The sequence below is a fragment of the Gobio gobio genome (genome assembly GCF_949357685.1).
Source record: "Gobio gobio genome assembly, chromosome: 14".
NCBI classification, from domain to species: domain Eukaryota; kingdom Metazoa; phylum Chordata; class Actinopteri; order Cypriniformes; family Gobionidae; genus Gobio; species Gobio gobio.
In genome coordinates this window covers 27,265,381-27,280,237 of record NC_137107.1, presented here as the reverse complement: position 1 = coordinate 27,280,237, position 14,857 = coordinate 27,265,381, and the positions used below count along the sequence as shown (strand labels likewise).

At 38.0% G+C, this 14,857-nt stretch overlaps 1 protein-coding gene across 1 annotated transcript in view; it reads right to left on the bottom strand.

Annotated features, from left to right (window-relative positions):
* arhgap32b (Rho GTPase activating protein 32b) overlaps positions 1-14,857 on the bottom strand; it is a 125,767-nt gene that overhangs the window by 12,942 nt on the left and 97,968 nt on the right. Inside the window, exons 7-11 of the mRNA XM_079835623.1 lie at positions 12,026-12,163; positions 9,415-9,507; positions 9,184-9,306; positions 9,000-9,077; positions 6,411-6,492 (exon numbers count right to left, since the gene is read on the bottom strand). Of these exons, the coding sequence (XP_079691749.1) occupies positions 6,411-6,492; positions 9,000-9,077; positions 9,184-9,306; positions 9,415-9,507; positions 12,026-12,163 (514 nt within the window). The remainder of the gene's footprint in view (positions 1-6,410; positions 6,493-8,999; positions 9,078-9,183; positions 9,307-9,414; positions 9,508-12,025; positions 12,164-14,857) is intronic.

Here is a 14,857-nt window from a genome sequence, read left to right as displayed (position 1 = left end):
GCAAGGGGACATCTGCCAGCTGTGATCTCATCTGTTCCTTTGTGCGTCTTTACCTTTTTAAAAAGGCACATTAGTCAGTATTTTTCTTCATAAAAGTTATTGAAATTTCTCCAACAAGCAGTTGCAACTGCTCTGAAGGCAATTAATCCTTTCATATCCAGTCAAGGTTGATAATAAAAAGAGCTGTTGTAGGAATTTCCTGTTCTACTTTTCAAGAGCCAATAAAGTAACTGCCAAGCATATAACAGATCCTCTTATTCTGTGCACCACAACAAACCAAATACAGGGCATGTGTTGAAGTTCACAGAAGCGGCAAGACAACGGTATGTTATTGAAGAATGCGTTTCCTGCAGGCTGCACTTTACCTCTGCTGAGGAGACACTGATGACGTCACAGCGCAACGTGACTGACTGACACATTATAGGTTTTTTTCTTTTTTACCTCCAAAATCAAAGCTCAGCTTTGTTTTGAAGTTCTTTTTATGTGAATTCAAATGACTTGCCACACATTTCTTTGGTTTTAGTAATAAAATCACTAAATTATACATACAAAAATGATTTTGCTAGTGTACACAAATCTATTAAGACGATTAGAAGAGAACAAAAGTATTCAAGGCAACGAAATGCATGTAATCAAACTGTATAAGCACTAAAAAGGCAACTTTATAACTTACCTCAATGTTAAATATCCATAAAAAAGACCGAAAAATAGTGCTTGAGTATTTTTACGTTTGTCAGGCTGCAGCTGCTGTAGAGAGCTTGAGACACTGCGGTGAAGGATCATCACAGACTGCTTTCTCTCTAGCTCTCCCTGCCAGCCGGTAAAAGCTAATAGTCAGCATGCATTCTTTCCTCTTTGCTTTTTCCCTCCTCTCTGAGTTTGGCCAGCCCCTAATATCAACTTTCAACAGCGTTGGCTTCTAACTGCAGAGATCGGGGTGTGAGCAGCCGCACAACCCAGAGAATGTCAGTTTCAGCCTGCAGGCTGTTGCATTTATCAAATTTCCAATGTCGAGTGATGAATGTGGTATAAAAAAAAAATGGCAGTACAACACAGCTTTCTCCTGTGATGTTCTAATAGGCTATAACCTATGCAAGACTTATAATAAGCAAATTATAAATAAAACCGTAACAAAGCAATAAGTCAGACTAAGATACATATATCTCATTTGACTACCCCACCAGGGAAACAGCAATTCACTCTTTCTAAAGAAACTCATTCATAGCCACGATCATGTTCCATTCGGCTTTTACAACCCAGACTGACACTATACAGCCATAAGGAATTGACAAAGACAACCTTGTCTGAACTCTAAAGCAACAGGTTTGAGGCTAAACTGTCAAATAACACAGATACGTGTTTTGCAAGGAAACGCTGACCCAGTGATGTTATCACTGTGATAATCACACACACACACCATTCAAAAGTTGTTGTTGTTTAAATATTTTTGAAAGACGTTCCTTATACACACCAAGGCTGCGTTTATATGATCAAAAATACAGTAAAACCGTAATAGAGTGAAATATTACACTTTACAATAACTTTTTTCTATTGTAATATATTTTAAAATGTAGTTTTAAAAGCTGAATTTTCAGCAGCCATTACTCCAGTCTTCAGTGTCCTTTAGAAATCATTCTAATATGCTGATTTGGTGCTTAAAAAAAATTATAATAATAATTCTTATCAACGTTGAAAACAGTTGTGCTGCTAAATATTTATCCCTGATACTCTTTCAAGATTCTTTCATGAAAAGTAAAAAAAGAAAAAAAGAAAAAAGGAGAACAGCTATTTGAAACAAATCTTTTGCAACATAAATAAACACATATAAATGTATTTACTGTCACTCTTGATCAGTTTAACACATTTTTTCTAAACAAAAGTACTTTTCTAGTAGTTTCTAAAATAATACTGACCCAAACTTTTGAATGGTAGCTATACGGATATACACACACACACACAAGAACAAAGGGATTTGGCGAACAAACAATCCTTGGACACTACATGCTAATCATAATATCTGCTAACTTCATAAACTATTAAAAGAGTAATAGGAATGAATGTGTAGGAGTACAACAAACAACAATAAACCAGACTCCCAACTCAACAGCTAAAAGTTCATATAAAAGTCTCTGTTTTCATAACAGGCCACTAAGGAAGTACACAATCCCAGAAGGACAAATGAACACGTATTGCTATGCAAACCTAACACAGTTTCTCTCACAGTTCCTTCCAGCTGTCTTGGCTTGTTCACAGAGGCAGCTGCCCTTTACTCCACAGAGAGGAAGACAGTGTTGCCCCTCAAGAAAGTTAGGAAGTGAGAGGGAGCTAAGGGAACTACATCTGGAGCAGCACCTGCTATGGCTGAGAATAAGGGAATGAAACTAATGCAATTTATTTAGTGAATGTGAAAGTACAAGAAAGAAATGGTTATACTTGTACATTTTCATAACCTAGAATATATGCCCTTGCATGCTATAAAACTTACAGCAACCTTTATCACGGTTACACTGCATGATAGGACGTTATGAGGTTAACCATTTACATGGGACATTTGCTTAATGAGGTGAATGATTCATAAGGTGTTGTGTTATGTGATAGGCGTTTGTTGCTTGGCTGAAGCTCTGCAGGGGAGCGAAGAGGTATGCTGTATTTGAGCATGCACAAAGGCTGAACACAAGAATGTGTTTGAGTCACCATGGAGAGACTGTAGTTCATATTGCCAGTGGACAAAGCTGGGATTATTTTATAGCCTTTTTTTAACCAGGGTCATGTAAATCAGCCAACAAGTGTGTTGCGAAATAACACAATGGGGCTTTCTGGAAAACACAATGTGGTGCACTTGAAAGGGCAGACAAACTATGCCATAAACTGGCACAAACCTCTTTTCAAATAGAGATACACTGAAATGTAGACTTAGTCAAAGTAGAATGCTGAATGCTAGACACACTGACATTATAATTCTTTTTGATACTGATAATTATTTTCATGTTATGGCCGATACCTGATAAATAGCAGACATTAAAATTCTACACCATTTTGCCTAAATAAAATAAAAAAACAAAAAGCTAACAATTAATCAAGTGATATTTACACTTAATAGCATTATAGTGTATGAAAAATTAATACACTCTTATATTTGCTAAAGATTACATTTAACAATGTTATTAAAAGATTAGTGTTTTCAAAGATTCATTTGAAATGCCTGTTTAATGATGGCAAAAATATAAATGTAAAAATAGGGACAACGAGCATGCACAATGAATAATTCATTATAGGCTAATACTTCCATAATAATGTCTGATAAACCAATAAATGACAGAAATTAAAAACTCCATTATTTAAAATAAATTAAAACCCAAATCTAAAATCAATCATGTTATGGGATTTAAGTGAAATTAGCCATCACAACACTACAATAAAAAATATGAACAACTGAAGATTACATTTAACAGTATTATTATTATTATTATTATTATTATTATAAGTGCCCCAAGTGCATTTATAAAGATCATTATTAAGTGAGCATTCAATAATTGCAAAGGTACAGGTAATCTAAATGTAAAAATAGGGGAAGATAGCATGCACAATTAAAATACATTAAAAATTGTCTAATTCTGATCAATTTAAATTGATTCTCTAATATTGTTCGACAGCCTACATATCATGCATCTCTGCAGAAAGAGATTGATTGGTGGTATGGCAGCATTACAGTAAACTAAACTGCAAAAACACTGACAAAATAATCACATGCATTCAAATGCAGGTCAAAACAGAGAGAGAGAAAGAGAGTGCTATCAGGGTAAATCTATAAGACATGGGTCAAAGTCACAGACACCAGAAGAGTGTGAAGTGAAAAGGGAAAAACAAGACTCCATAATTGTTGTGCTTGCACCAGATCCTATATAGTTAACACGTGATGTTAGGAAAGACCAGTGAAACTACATAATTCTAATGCTATGGAGTGCCAGTAGTGTTCAGAGCACCCGTGAGCAGCAGGCGACTGTGCGGTGATGCACAGGAGAGTTTGGGGTTAGTCCGTGTTAGACGTAGTACATGGATAAACAGTTTGGTCTACCTGAGCTCAGCCTGTAGGGGTTTAACGGGTCGGGTGCCCATGCACTGTCCTGCTTTATACTCTCCATCTCCAAATCTGCACGCCGGGGGGTAGAGAAAGGGAGAGGGAAGGAGGGAGGTACCATGAGTAAGAGAACATGAGAACAGCAGCTGCACATGCAGCTCTATTAGCTTAGCAATGGTTTAGGAGAGTTTTCCCCCTCACTCCACATTTCCTGTCCATTAGGAAAACAGTTCTGAAGGTGCCATAAATGATACAAGCTGGTGCAGTAAAATTCATGTGAAGACAAACACTAGTCTATCATGGATGAGAGTGCTCTAAGCTGCAATGCAAGAGAAAAACTGATGCATACTGCGAGAAAGTGTGATAAAAAAGATAGTATGAAAATGTGTGTGAATGAGAGAGAGAGAGAGAGAGAGAGAGAGAGAGAGAGAGAGAGAGAGAGAGAGAGAGAGAGAGAGAGAGAGAGAGAGAGAGAGAGAGAGAGAGAGGGTGTGTGACTATCTGTTTGTGTGTATGTTTGGAGGAAAACAAAAGTAAAATGGTCATCATTTACTTGGCCTTATGTCATTCCAAACCGGTATTACCGGTAAGTCTTTCCAGCTTTTAGAAAAAAAAAAACTAAAATAAAAAACTAAAATAAAAACAATTGGGTAAATAAAAGCATTTTAAAGGTTTCATGCAAAAAAGAAAGTCATACAGGTTTGCAACAACATGAAGGTGAGCACATGATGACTGTTTATTTTTGGGTGAACTAGCCCTTTAAGGCAAAAACGGGAGGCGTTGGGGAGAATATACCAGCACGCACAGGGTGGGAACAGACTCCAGGAGGCCGGCCGCAGACCAGAGCAGGGGGACGCTGAGGGAGCAGTGGAGGAAGCATGGTCAAATAACACATCACGCATGCAAAAAGTGCAAAGCAATGCAACATACATTCCAAATACATACCATAGAGTCAGTAGGTGTACAAGCAAGCAGTAAAAAGGAGCTAAACCCCAGCAAAACGCTTCTGCAGTGTCAAAGCTAATCATATAAAGTCTGTGTACCTCATTTTTTTTTTGTGTAGCCCTTAATCATGAAACAGTAAAAAGCATTGCTGTAATTACGCCTGAGAGCACTTTTCCAGGCTGATTGTGCTGTACCATGTCATTGCATCTCTGGGATGATATTGCTCCCACAAAATGTATACCACAGAGCCCCCCCACCCCCTTACTGAAAGCCAGCATTCTGATTGGTCTGATGAGTCATGATGATGATTCACCCTTCTGCAGATGCCAATAAGTACTGATTTCATACACAAGGAGGCCGAAACCAAACAGAAACGGCTGAAGGTGATGGATAAGTCTCCTGAGGGCTTGGTAGGCCGGTTAGTCCAAGTTATGATGTAAACTGACCGGTCATAAAACGATCCGCATGGTCCACAGCCACTCCAAATATGACTAAATAGATTACTCTTGTTAGGATTGTGAAAACTAGCAACATTTTAGATGTCTATTAATCAAGTCGTTTCTTTTGACATTTCAGTACTCGGCCAGTGAGAAGTTGTTGGATAAACCGTACCATGCTGCACCACAGTGTGTTTTAAAGGCACATACACACTCTCAAAACCATTAGGAATTAAATCAAACAGCACAACAGATTTAACTACGAACGTGATAAATGAAGAGGGTCAGAGGGTTCCTATGCGAGGAAGGGGGAGAAAAAGAACGTAGACTGGGTGTGAACCACAAATTTCCCATGCAGTGTGTTGGCGACGTGCTTTGAGATCTGAAAGCCTTGCATGTCTCACACCGAATGTGTTGAAATCTGAAGTGACACTTTCTTAAAAAGCAGCTGCACCCTTCCCAAGGACGTCAGGCTCCAAAACATCAAATCGCTGCTTGTAGTCTTTTCTTTATGGAGGTTTGAAGATCTGTGATTCATGCAACAGGTCCCAGAGGCTCCAGTCAGCACCTGTTCCAGTTCACACAACCACACAGACTGGATCCGTGGTTTATCCAACACGTCACTTCTTGTACACTTTGTTCCCATTCACTGTCTCTTGCTCTCAAACATGATTAATATCTCACTGAAACACATGAGTAATAATCTAGCCTTCAAAACAAAATCTTTTCAAAGGCCCAACAGCCTTGGGAGGAATCTTAATGCTTATGCACAGCAAGTATGACCTTGTGTTTTGTTTCCAATGTTGATGTTTGCTCAGTTGGTGCTGTTTATAATGCCTTGCAGTGGAAGTAAGCCGTTTGGGGTGGTTAATATAGACATGAGCAGAGGAACTGATGAGCTGTCCCAGTAGGATTTGAGGTACTGTATGTGCATGTGTGTTTTGTGGTACCTGGTTTTGGCACTGAGTTGGTGACAGACTGTGGGACCTTGTCGTTTATCAGCTCCACACACTCGCTGGGAAAGAAGCCAACCTGTGGAGAGCAGAGAAGGTTTGAAAAACTCCCTTTTTCTCTGCAGACAGACATGCCAAGGCTTCATCATATCACTCTGGGTCCTGCACTTAATCACATTCAGAAAATAGCATGTTGTCATAACACAAAATATTACAGAATGTCAATGTTATAATTCTTCTTCTTGAGACAAACTACAGTACAAAGCTAAAATAATGAGAAAAGCAAACTTTTTAAATTGGACATTTTAATGGACAGTCATGCGACAATATATGGTAGAAGATGCAGCACAATCTAGTTTAAATTATGGCCATATTTTCAGCCCCTGGAATGATCAAGAAGTGTACAGCAGAAACAGGTCTATTAGTTGGGATGAAATATTGTGCCGAGACATTTTTGTTTTGGGCATTGATTAGATTCTTACATTGATCTAAAATCTTAATACTGATCTAATTTTATGCTTGCAAACTTAAACGTTTGGTTTCCTGTGATATATTCTACAGTGTTGTTGCTTATTATGATATTTTATATCAAGACAATATGATTTAATAATTAAAAAAACAACCTTGCTGTTGAGTCCTGCCTTATGGGTATTAATAAAGGAGCCTTAAAGGGATAGTTCACCCAAAAAGGAAAATTACCCCATGATTTACTCACCCTCAAGCCATCGTAGGTGTACATGACATTCTTCTTTCAGACGAATACAATCAGAGTTATAATAAAAAATGTCCTGGCTTTTCCAAGCTTTATAAATGGCAGGCCAAAATTTGAAGCCCAAAAAAGCATATTCATCCATTATAAAAGTAATCCATCCGGGGGGTTTCTTTGCAAGTTGAATACGGAAGGCGATCTGCAGAAAGCTATTTTACTTTATAAAGTTTTAAATATGGATATTTTTCTGACACAAACCCAATCGATTTGCTTCAGAAGGCCTTTATTAACCCACCGGAGCGGTGTAAACTACTTTTATAATGGATGGATGCACTTTTATGGGCTTCAAATTTTGGGTTTAGGATAGCTTGAGGGTGAGTCCAGTGCTGTTACTGAGGTATGTTTTTTTTTTTTAGGTTTAAAACAAATCCACATCTACCCCATTGTAACATTCCAGTATTATATTAAGGGACACAATCTTTGAAAACACTAAGGTGTATACATTTGAAGGGCCGTCCACCTTGTAAACCTACAGATAAAAGAAGATGAAGTTTCAAAGTTCAGCAGTTGCTCACGCACAAACATGAAAAAAATAAGCACACACAGAGACTAACTAACATGCTTACTATGTTTTACAATATATAGTTTGATTGTTGTCATTCAATCATCAACAAACCAATTGCAGATGAATCAAGATCACAACAAAAGCCTAGGTTTTCTATGTCATAAGAGCTTATCTTGCAGAAAACATTAACCTATGTCTATTAGTATAACCCTGACTTTGTCAACAATCTCAGACCTTTTTTAGCAAAGCTCAGTCTCTTCAACACCAGAGCTTGATTACATCTCTGACATTCCCTGAGCCCCTGCTGACTGTGCAATCATGCTCCATCCAGACAGATGCTGGCTACCTGACTCCGCTGTAGCCTCCCAGAGCTCAGTGCCAGACTGCCCCCCAATGGATCCAGCACACACCAGCCACCATGAGCCAGTCTCACTGCACAAGCCCAAGCAGTGACTCAGTGGAGAAGCAAAAATGGCATAACATGCCAAAGCACTGCATACTGACAGGGCAAAACAAAGACGGCAATGCTGGACATATGCTTGTGGGGCAATAAGAGATAATGGGTTGGCAGTTTGGCATGAATGTGAAGTGACTCACAAGTGTGTTTGTGTACCCATGCACACAGGTGAATGACCAAATTCATTGAATATAATATAAAAAGTCATTGAATATAAATACTTTTTTAAAATATAATAATGCATTTTAAATGCAGCTCATTTTAAACAATTAATCGTATTAATTATCTATTAATCTCAGAAATAATCTCATTAATTATTAACTCATTCACAGTATGTTAGTTTGTCAGTTTGAAGTTAGTTATTTTATATTAATGTAATACTAGATTTAAAAGTAATTTCAAGCATGAATTAAATCATTTTAAATATGTATATGTGTTTTAAAAATGTTTAAAATAAAATTTCATTTCTATTTATTGTTCATTTGAAAAGTGACGATGCATAACTAGTTTTAAAATTTAATTACCATCAATAACCATTTTGAATATTTATAATTATTTGTCAATATGAAAATTAAAAGACGTATCTATTTACATAGTTTTTTTTTGTTTTTGTTTTTTTCAAATTAATACACTTTTTTTTTTTTTCATTTTATCTGAGTAGCACTGCAAGTTCCTCCATAGCAGTCAACTGATTAAATATCTGGGTTGGCAACACCATAGTTTGCAGGTTCAGAGCTATGATCAGAGCGCTATGATCACTGTGAAAGCACTTAACCAGCTGCTGTTCCAGGGGGACTCTACCTGCAATTCAGATACCTGCACTTTAAATAGAGGACTAAATCACATGGTACAAACCTGGAAACCGTGCTTTCCTCTCCACCAGGTGGTGTCCTCTTTGGGTGGCATGTCTATTACGGAAACAATATCCCCCACCTGACAGAGAAAGAGGAAATTATCAACAGCACTTATCAACATATTAGTATGGCAATCACAGATCTTCGATACAGCATTAATCCGTCTTCATTTTTAGCCCAGTCACCTCAAATGACAGCTCATCAGCGGCCTGGGCAATGTAGCGCTTTATCACGTGGGCCGCTGCAATAGCTGGGACATTTATGGATGACTCCTCATGCACCAGCAAGTGATTCCCTTTGTTGTCAACCTGGACAAAGAGATGAATTATGCTCAGTGAACATTCCTCATCCTCACTGATTATTCATGTAAATAATAAGCGACCAATCAGCTCTTTCAGCTGGCATCAAATCAGTACCTCCATCCATGTGAGGGCTGGGCCACAGTTGATCTTGTTATCAGCAATCGCTGAGAAACGGGAGAGGTAAGCCATCAGCATCTGGGAAACTGCCTGTTGGGAGAGGAAAAAAAAAAAAAAAAAAAGGAGCAAGAGAGGCAGGGTTAAGCAAGTGTAACAGCTTCCAAGGGGGTAATTCTATAAATACAGAGTATTTTTACAGGGAGGTTAAAGACGCACATAAACTTGAAGAACGAATGGTTTGAGTTTGCATACTTTCTCATTATAAACTAGAAGGGTAGCTGTAGGGAATGCAGCTTTCTGTTTAGAAACTACGTAGTGTTTCGGCATAGCACACATCAAACATGTAGAATTAAAATCTATATGTATATTCAAGTATGCAACTCATGAAAACAACTGTTCATGTTTCTACACATTTTAAAACAATGCTAGTCTCTTCAGTGAAAGACGCAGTAAAGGGCTTGGCACATATTTATTAGCGGCATAACAGTCTTTCTTTGTTTTTTGGAGAACATGTTCGGTGACTGTGGTTACTTTAAAAGGGCTGAAGTTGCACTCTGAGATATAAAATGATCTGGATTACTTCCACACAGCTTGCATAAAAACTAATATAGCAGGAGGAGAGGTGGAGCTGTCTTATATTTATACAGGTCAAAAGATCCGTCTACTAAAAAGAGCTCTACCACACATTTCATTCTAAAACATTTCATCCCATTTAAACCCCATTACATACAGCTCAGTCTAAAAATACAGAAGTTATAATAAAGTCTGTCCTAGTGGAAAATAGAGACAGTAGGATGTCAGCTCATCAGCAAAGAGCTAAAATGTTAAAACCTGCCAAATTCACAGCACTAAACCTACAGAAGCCCTAAAGAAAGCGTTTCTTTGTGTGTTTTATAGAGGATTTTTTTAGACAGAAAATTAAAGAGAGCATTTCTTAAATCTCAGCTTCCAGAAACATAAAACATGAGCATGTGGGTTTGTGATGCTCCACCTCCCAGTTTGGTTCTACTTCATTTGTTTTAAACATCATACGGCATCCCTCTGTATTTACAATGCATAGTAAAGGCTATGCTAAATACAGACAAGGAAGGTCAAAAAAACTAATTCAAATCTAAAAATCACTAATCAAGGTACAGATGTCTCCGTTTCAGAAAAAGTCAAATTGATGCACTTTGATACAGAATGGTAAAAGTATATTTCTCAAGTCACAGCATATATGCATATGGCAAATATTGGAGGGTATTTGTCAAATTTAAACCATAACAATGTACAAGACATGACCAAAGACACACCTACTGTTTAAATGCATTGAATTGATCAAATGGGACAAATGTAGACATTTAAAATGTTAAAGAATATTTCTGTTGCTGTAAATGCTGTTTCTTAACTAAACTTTATAAAATCACCCCCAAATAAGGGGTCTGATGACAGTTTAAATATTAGTATAAAAAAATATGAAAAGCTAGTGTTTTTGTGACAAGAAAACAGAAGATTAAAATGTACCAGTGAAAGCCCTTAAGAGTTTAAGATCTACAAAGAACTGATGGGCTCTGTTTCAGCTGAACATGTCCCAGGATCCACACTCCTGTCAATTCCTTTCCCAGACATATCCTGGCACAGACTCACCAAAATCTAAAACTTTGGCCAAATGGGGCTGCAAAGGAAGCATAATTAGGTCAAAGAAGACCGTATAGACAGCTGCGAGATTTCTCATGTTCGGTACGGCTTTATGCACCTCTCGAATCCAAGGCAACTCAGCTTGTGTTGACTACACTAGAGAACAATGTGAAGAATGTATGTAAACAGAAGTTGAACAGCGTTCTCTAATGATACGGTTGCCTGCTTCAGTTATTTGCTCATGTTATGTTGTGCTCATGTGCTAATGAGGCTCATTTGTGTGAGACATCACATTTAATGCATAGGCAAGCCTCATAATGAGATTGTTTGAGGTGTTTGTTCCTATAAATCAGAGCCAGTTAACCTTTTAAGATCATCTTACGGCTTGTAATGTTGAGTTCCCCTTTCAAGATTCAGATCCATTTATACTAAGATCTCTAAATTGTCTATCTATAAATACAACTGCACAATCCAATAGGTGAAATATGACCTTAAAGCCATTTTCCTGTATCAAGAAGCTCAGCGCGCCTGGTTATACAGAAAAACCATCATGGGAGCTTCCACTTAGCTGCTTGGAGAGACTTCCATTACTGCAAAACATAATGGGCGGCATTATCAGCCACTCAAACTTCAAAGCAGATTTTCACAGCTAAATTAATATGCCACAGTTCAAGTATACTACTGTGTGAAACAAATGCTGGTTATGCCCAACACAGCAGGGAGAAGTAGTTTTCCCGTACACTCCAGGGATATCCATCTGACGGTCTGAAGGGACACCATTAGGTGCTGTTAACCAGCCTCACTGAGCACACTCATCACAGATGACTAAAACTGCTCTAAGAAGGGCATCTTCCAGGATTAGCACCTTGTACACTGGGTATAAAAGGTCTGACCATAACGCATTTACCTTTTAAAAAAGATCCTAAAGTGAGCCTAAAATGGCTCATTGGCCGCAGGGGAGTGCTAAAAGAAGTGTGCTTGGGGGTCTTACCTCTGCTCTCTCCCTCAGGCTGTCAAAACGGGGAAGCTCAGGGAGCTGGGAAAAGCGGCGGTCATAGATGCAGAGATGAAGATGCTTATCCAGGACTCGGAAATCTTCATAGCTCCGCCTCACAATCCAGCTTCGTCCCTGCGGGGCGATAAAAGAGGGCAGTAACCCAAAAGGTAAACAAACAAGTGTTAGATCGTGTTAACGTTTGGTCTGCTGGGTAAATATGAGGGCTTGGTTTTTGGATAAACTTCATCTGGCCAGTGTAGCACCTAGATGACCACACACAACAGCCACTTCAGAGCAGCTGTGTGTGTGTGTTTAATTCTGGACATAGCAGCATTCAAAGCAATGAGGAGAGGAACAGTGACCACATTTTTTTATAGTTAGAACTAGATTGCATTTCCTGAAGGTAATACTAACATTTTTAGGGTAGATAAAGAATAGACTCCAATGTTTATTCTGGATGTTTGATAAAGGCAAATACCAATTCACTTCAGATTTTAGAACGTATTTTAAAGCATCCAGAAAATTATAGGGAGAAGGGAGAGTATTGGGTCATTCTTAGTGGGAGGAAAAAGATTGGACCAGATTTTTTCAATGTTGCATCAGAAGATTGATATGTTTAGTGTTCAGAAAACAACACTGGCTGAGGTTAAGCAGGCGAGTTCTGGATTTTATCAGCTAATACGACAAATTATAAAAGGAATGTTACATATAAGGGAAGTAGTTGCATCACAAAAGTTGGGGTCAAACTTTAAATAAAAATATTGAGCAGCACGAGAGTTTAACACTGATAAAAAATGTTTCTTGAGCAGAAAATCTGGATATTCTAAAAATATCTGAAGGATCATGTGACACTGAAGACTGGAGTAATGGCTGCTAAAAATCTTAAAATAGGAAAAAGTTGTTTTATATTGTAATATTTTTCAGTATTACTATTTTACCATTCTAACCACTTTGAATGTACTGTGTATCACAAAGTGAATCAACTCAAATTTGTAATCTCTTAAAGGGATAGTTCACCCAAAAATGAAAATTTGGTCACGCTCAAGTTGTTCCAAACCTGCATAAACTTTGTTCTGCTGAACACAAAGGAAGATATTTGGAAGAATGTTTGTAACCAAGCAGATCTCGACAGCCATTGATAGTGGGAAAAAAATACTATGGTAGTCGATGACTGCCAAGATCTGCTTGGTTACAAACATTCTTCCAAATATCTCCCTTTGTGTTCAGCAGAAGAAAGAAATGTATGTAGCAGATGACAGAATTTTCATTTTTGGGTGAACGATCCCTTTACAAGGGCTAAATCAACATAACTGCTGTCTGACAACAGGATGCATTTCTGATAAGAGCATCAAGCAGCTGTATAAAGCACTTGAGAATTCCCAATTCGAAAATATTAATGAACATGAAACTGAATATGCTAATGAGATTCTATGGAGAAGTGTGGGAATAGACAGAGTATGCAGACTTTCTGTTTCATGCCTCTTATGGTGGATTCCTTTGGCCTAATGCCTTTCTGGCTGCCCTGTGTAAAGCATCAATCATCCTGACAGTGCTGTGCCGCTTGACTAGAGCACATTGTGCACTCCTGTAGACCCACGGTTGACCACAGCCGACCAATGAGATTTTCTAATTAAACGACATACAGAAGCATGGTGTACATTTGTTAATTACAAAACAAGTTTTTTGGTGAGTATATAGGCTAGACCGACAAGATACTAATCCAGGATTAAAAATAGCTGAATACAGTTTTGTGGCTAGTAAAAATACTTACAGTGATACATTTTCTCAATGTGAAGATAAGGCACAAAAACTAATTTGGTCCCTTGTACCAATGTGATAAGACCATATTGAATTCTATTCTCACTCAATTTGCATTGTATAGACCTATTATCCACTCAAATGAACCTCAAGTCAATTTATGACACCACCCCTTTTAAAAACCATTTAATATTTTTCCTCTCTCTTTTGGAATATCTACACTTTTCCCTTCATTTCTCCAAGCCACAGTGTCCATATCCACAGTAAATGGAAAACCTCAATGTCTTTGATTCCCCCTAAACATAGGAGAAAAGGGCTGGGAGAAAAGTGGTGTACTTGTGCAGCACCCATAGGGAAAACAAACAGTTGTTCGGCCTTCCTGCTTCTAATGCATTTCATAAGGGACTGAGTAGTGCACTTGTTTGGAAAAACTGCAATGAGAGTGGAACTAAAGTGCTTTTCCTGTGTGTCTGATCCCTGTTCATTCAGACTTCTCCTGGCCAAATATGCACCCTCAGTCGTTAATGTTTTTTCTTTTCTTTCTCATTTCAAACACACAGGAGCAGTGCTGTGGATTTGGATGACTTCTCACACGCCAGGATGGAATGAGGTTTCCACACACAAACCGAGACTTCAGATATTTTTCCACTGAGTTTTCAAATCAGATCTGCCAGTGCACAAATCAAGAGCACAAGCAGCCAGCTGCCTGATTTCTGTACCAGATTTAGGTACAGTTAAAGGGACATTTCACTTAAAAATAGAACTTATGTCCATTTTAGTTTTTGAGTAAACTATCCATTTAAGTAGCTACTCTTTTACTTATTTAGCAAAAAAAAGGAGTGTTAAAATTTTGTAACAAACTCATGCGAAAATGAAGGTCTGCATCACAAATTTGTAAGCAACAGCTTGGGCGTATTTTATAGCTTTACTAGGGTGTCTCAAGTGGATGATTTCATCTCTTCCTTTACTGTGAGAAATCACTCTTGCATTTTGGTACTAGATTCTGATAAACTTGTTTTTGGAAGTTATGATTTTAGACTTGGCAATCCAAATCCAAACGCTGAAAAA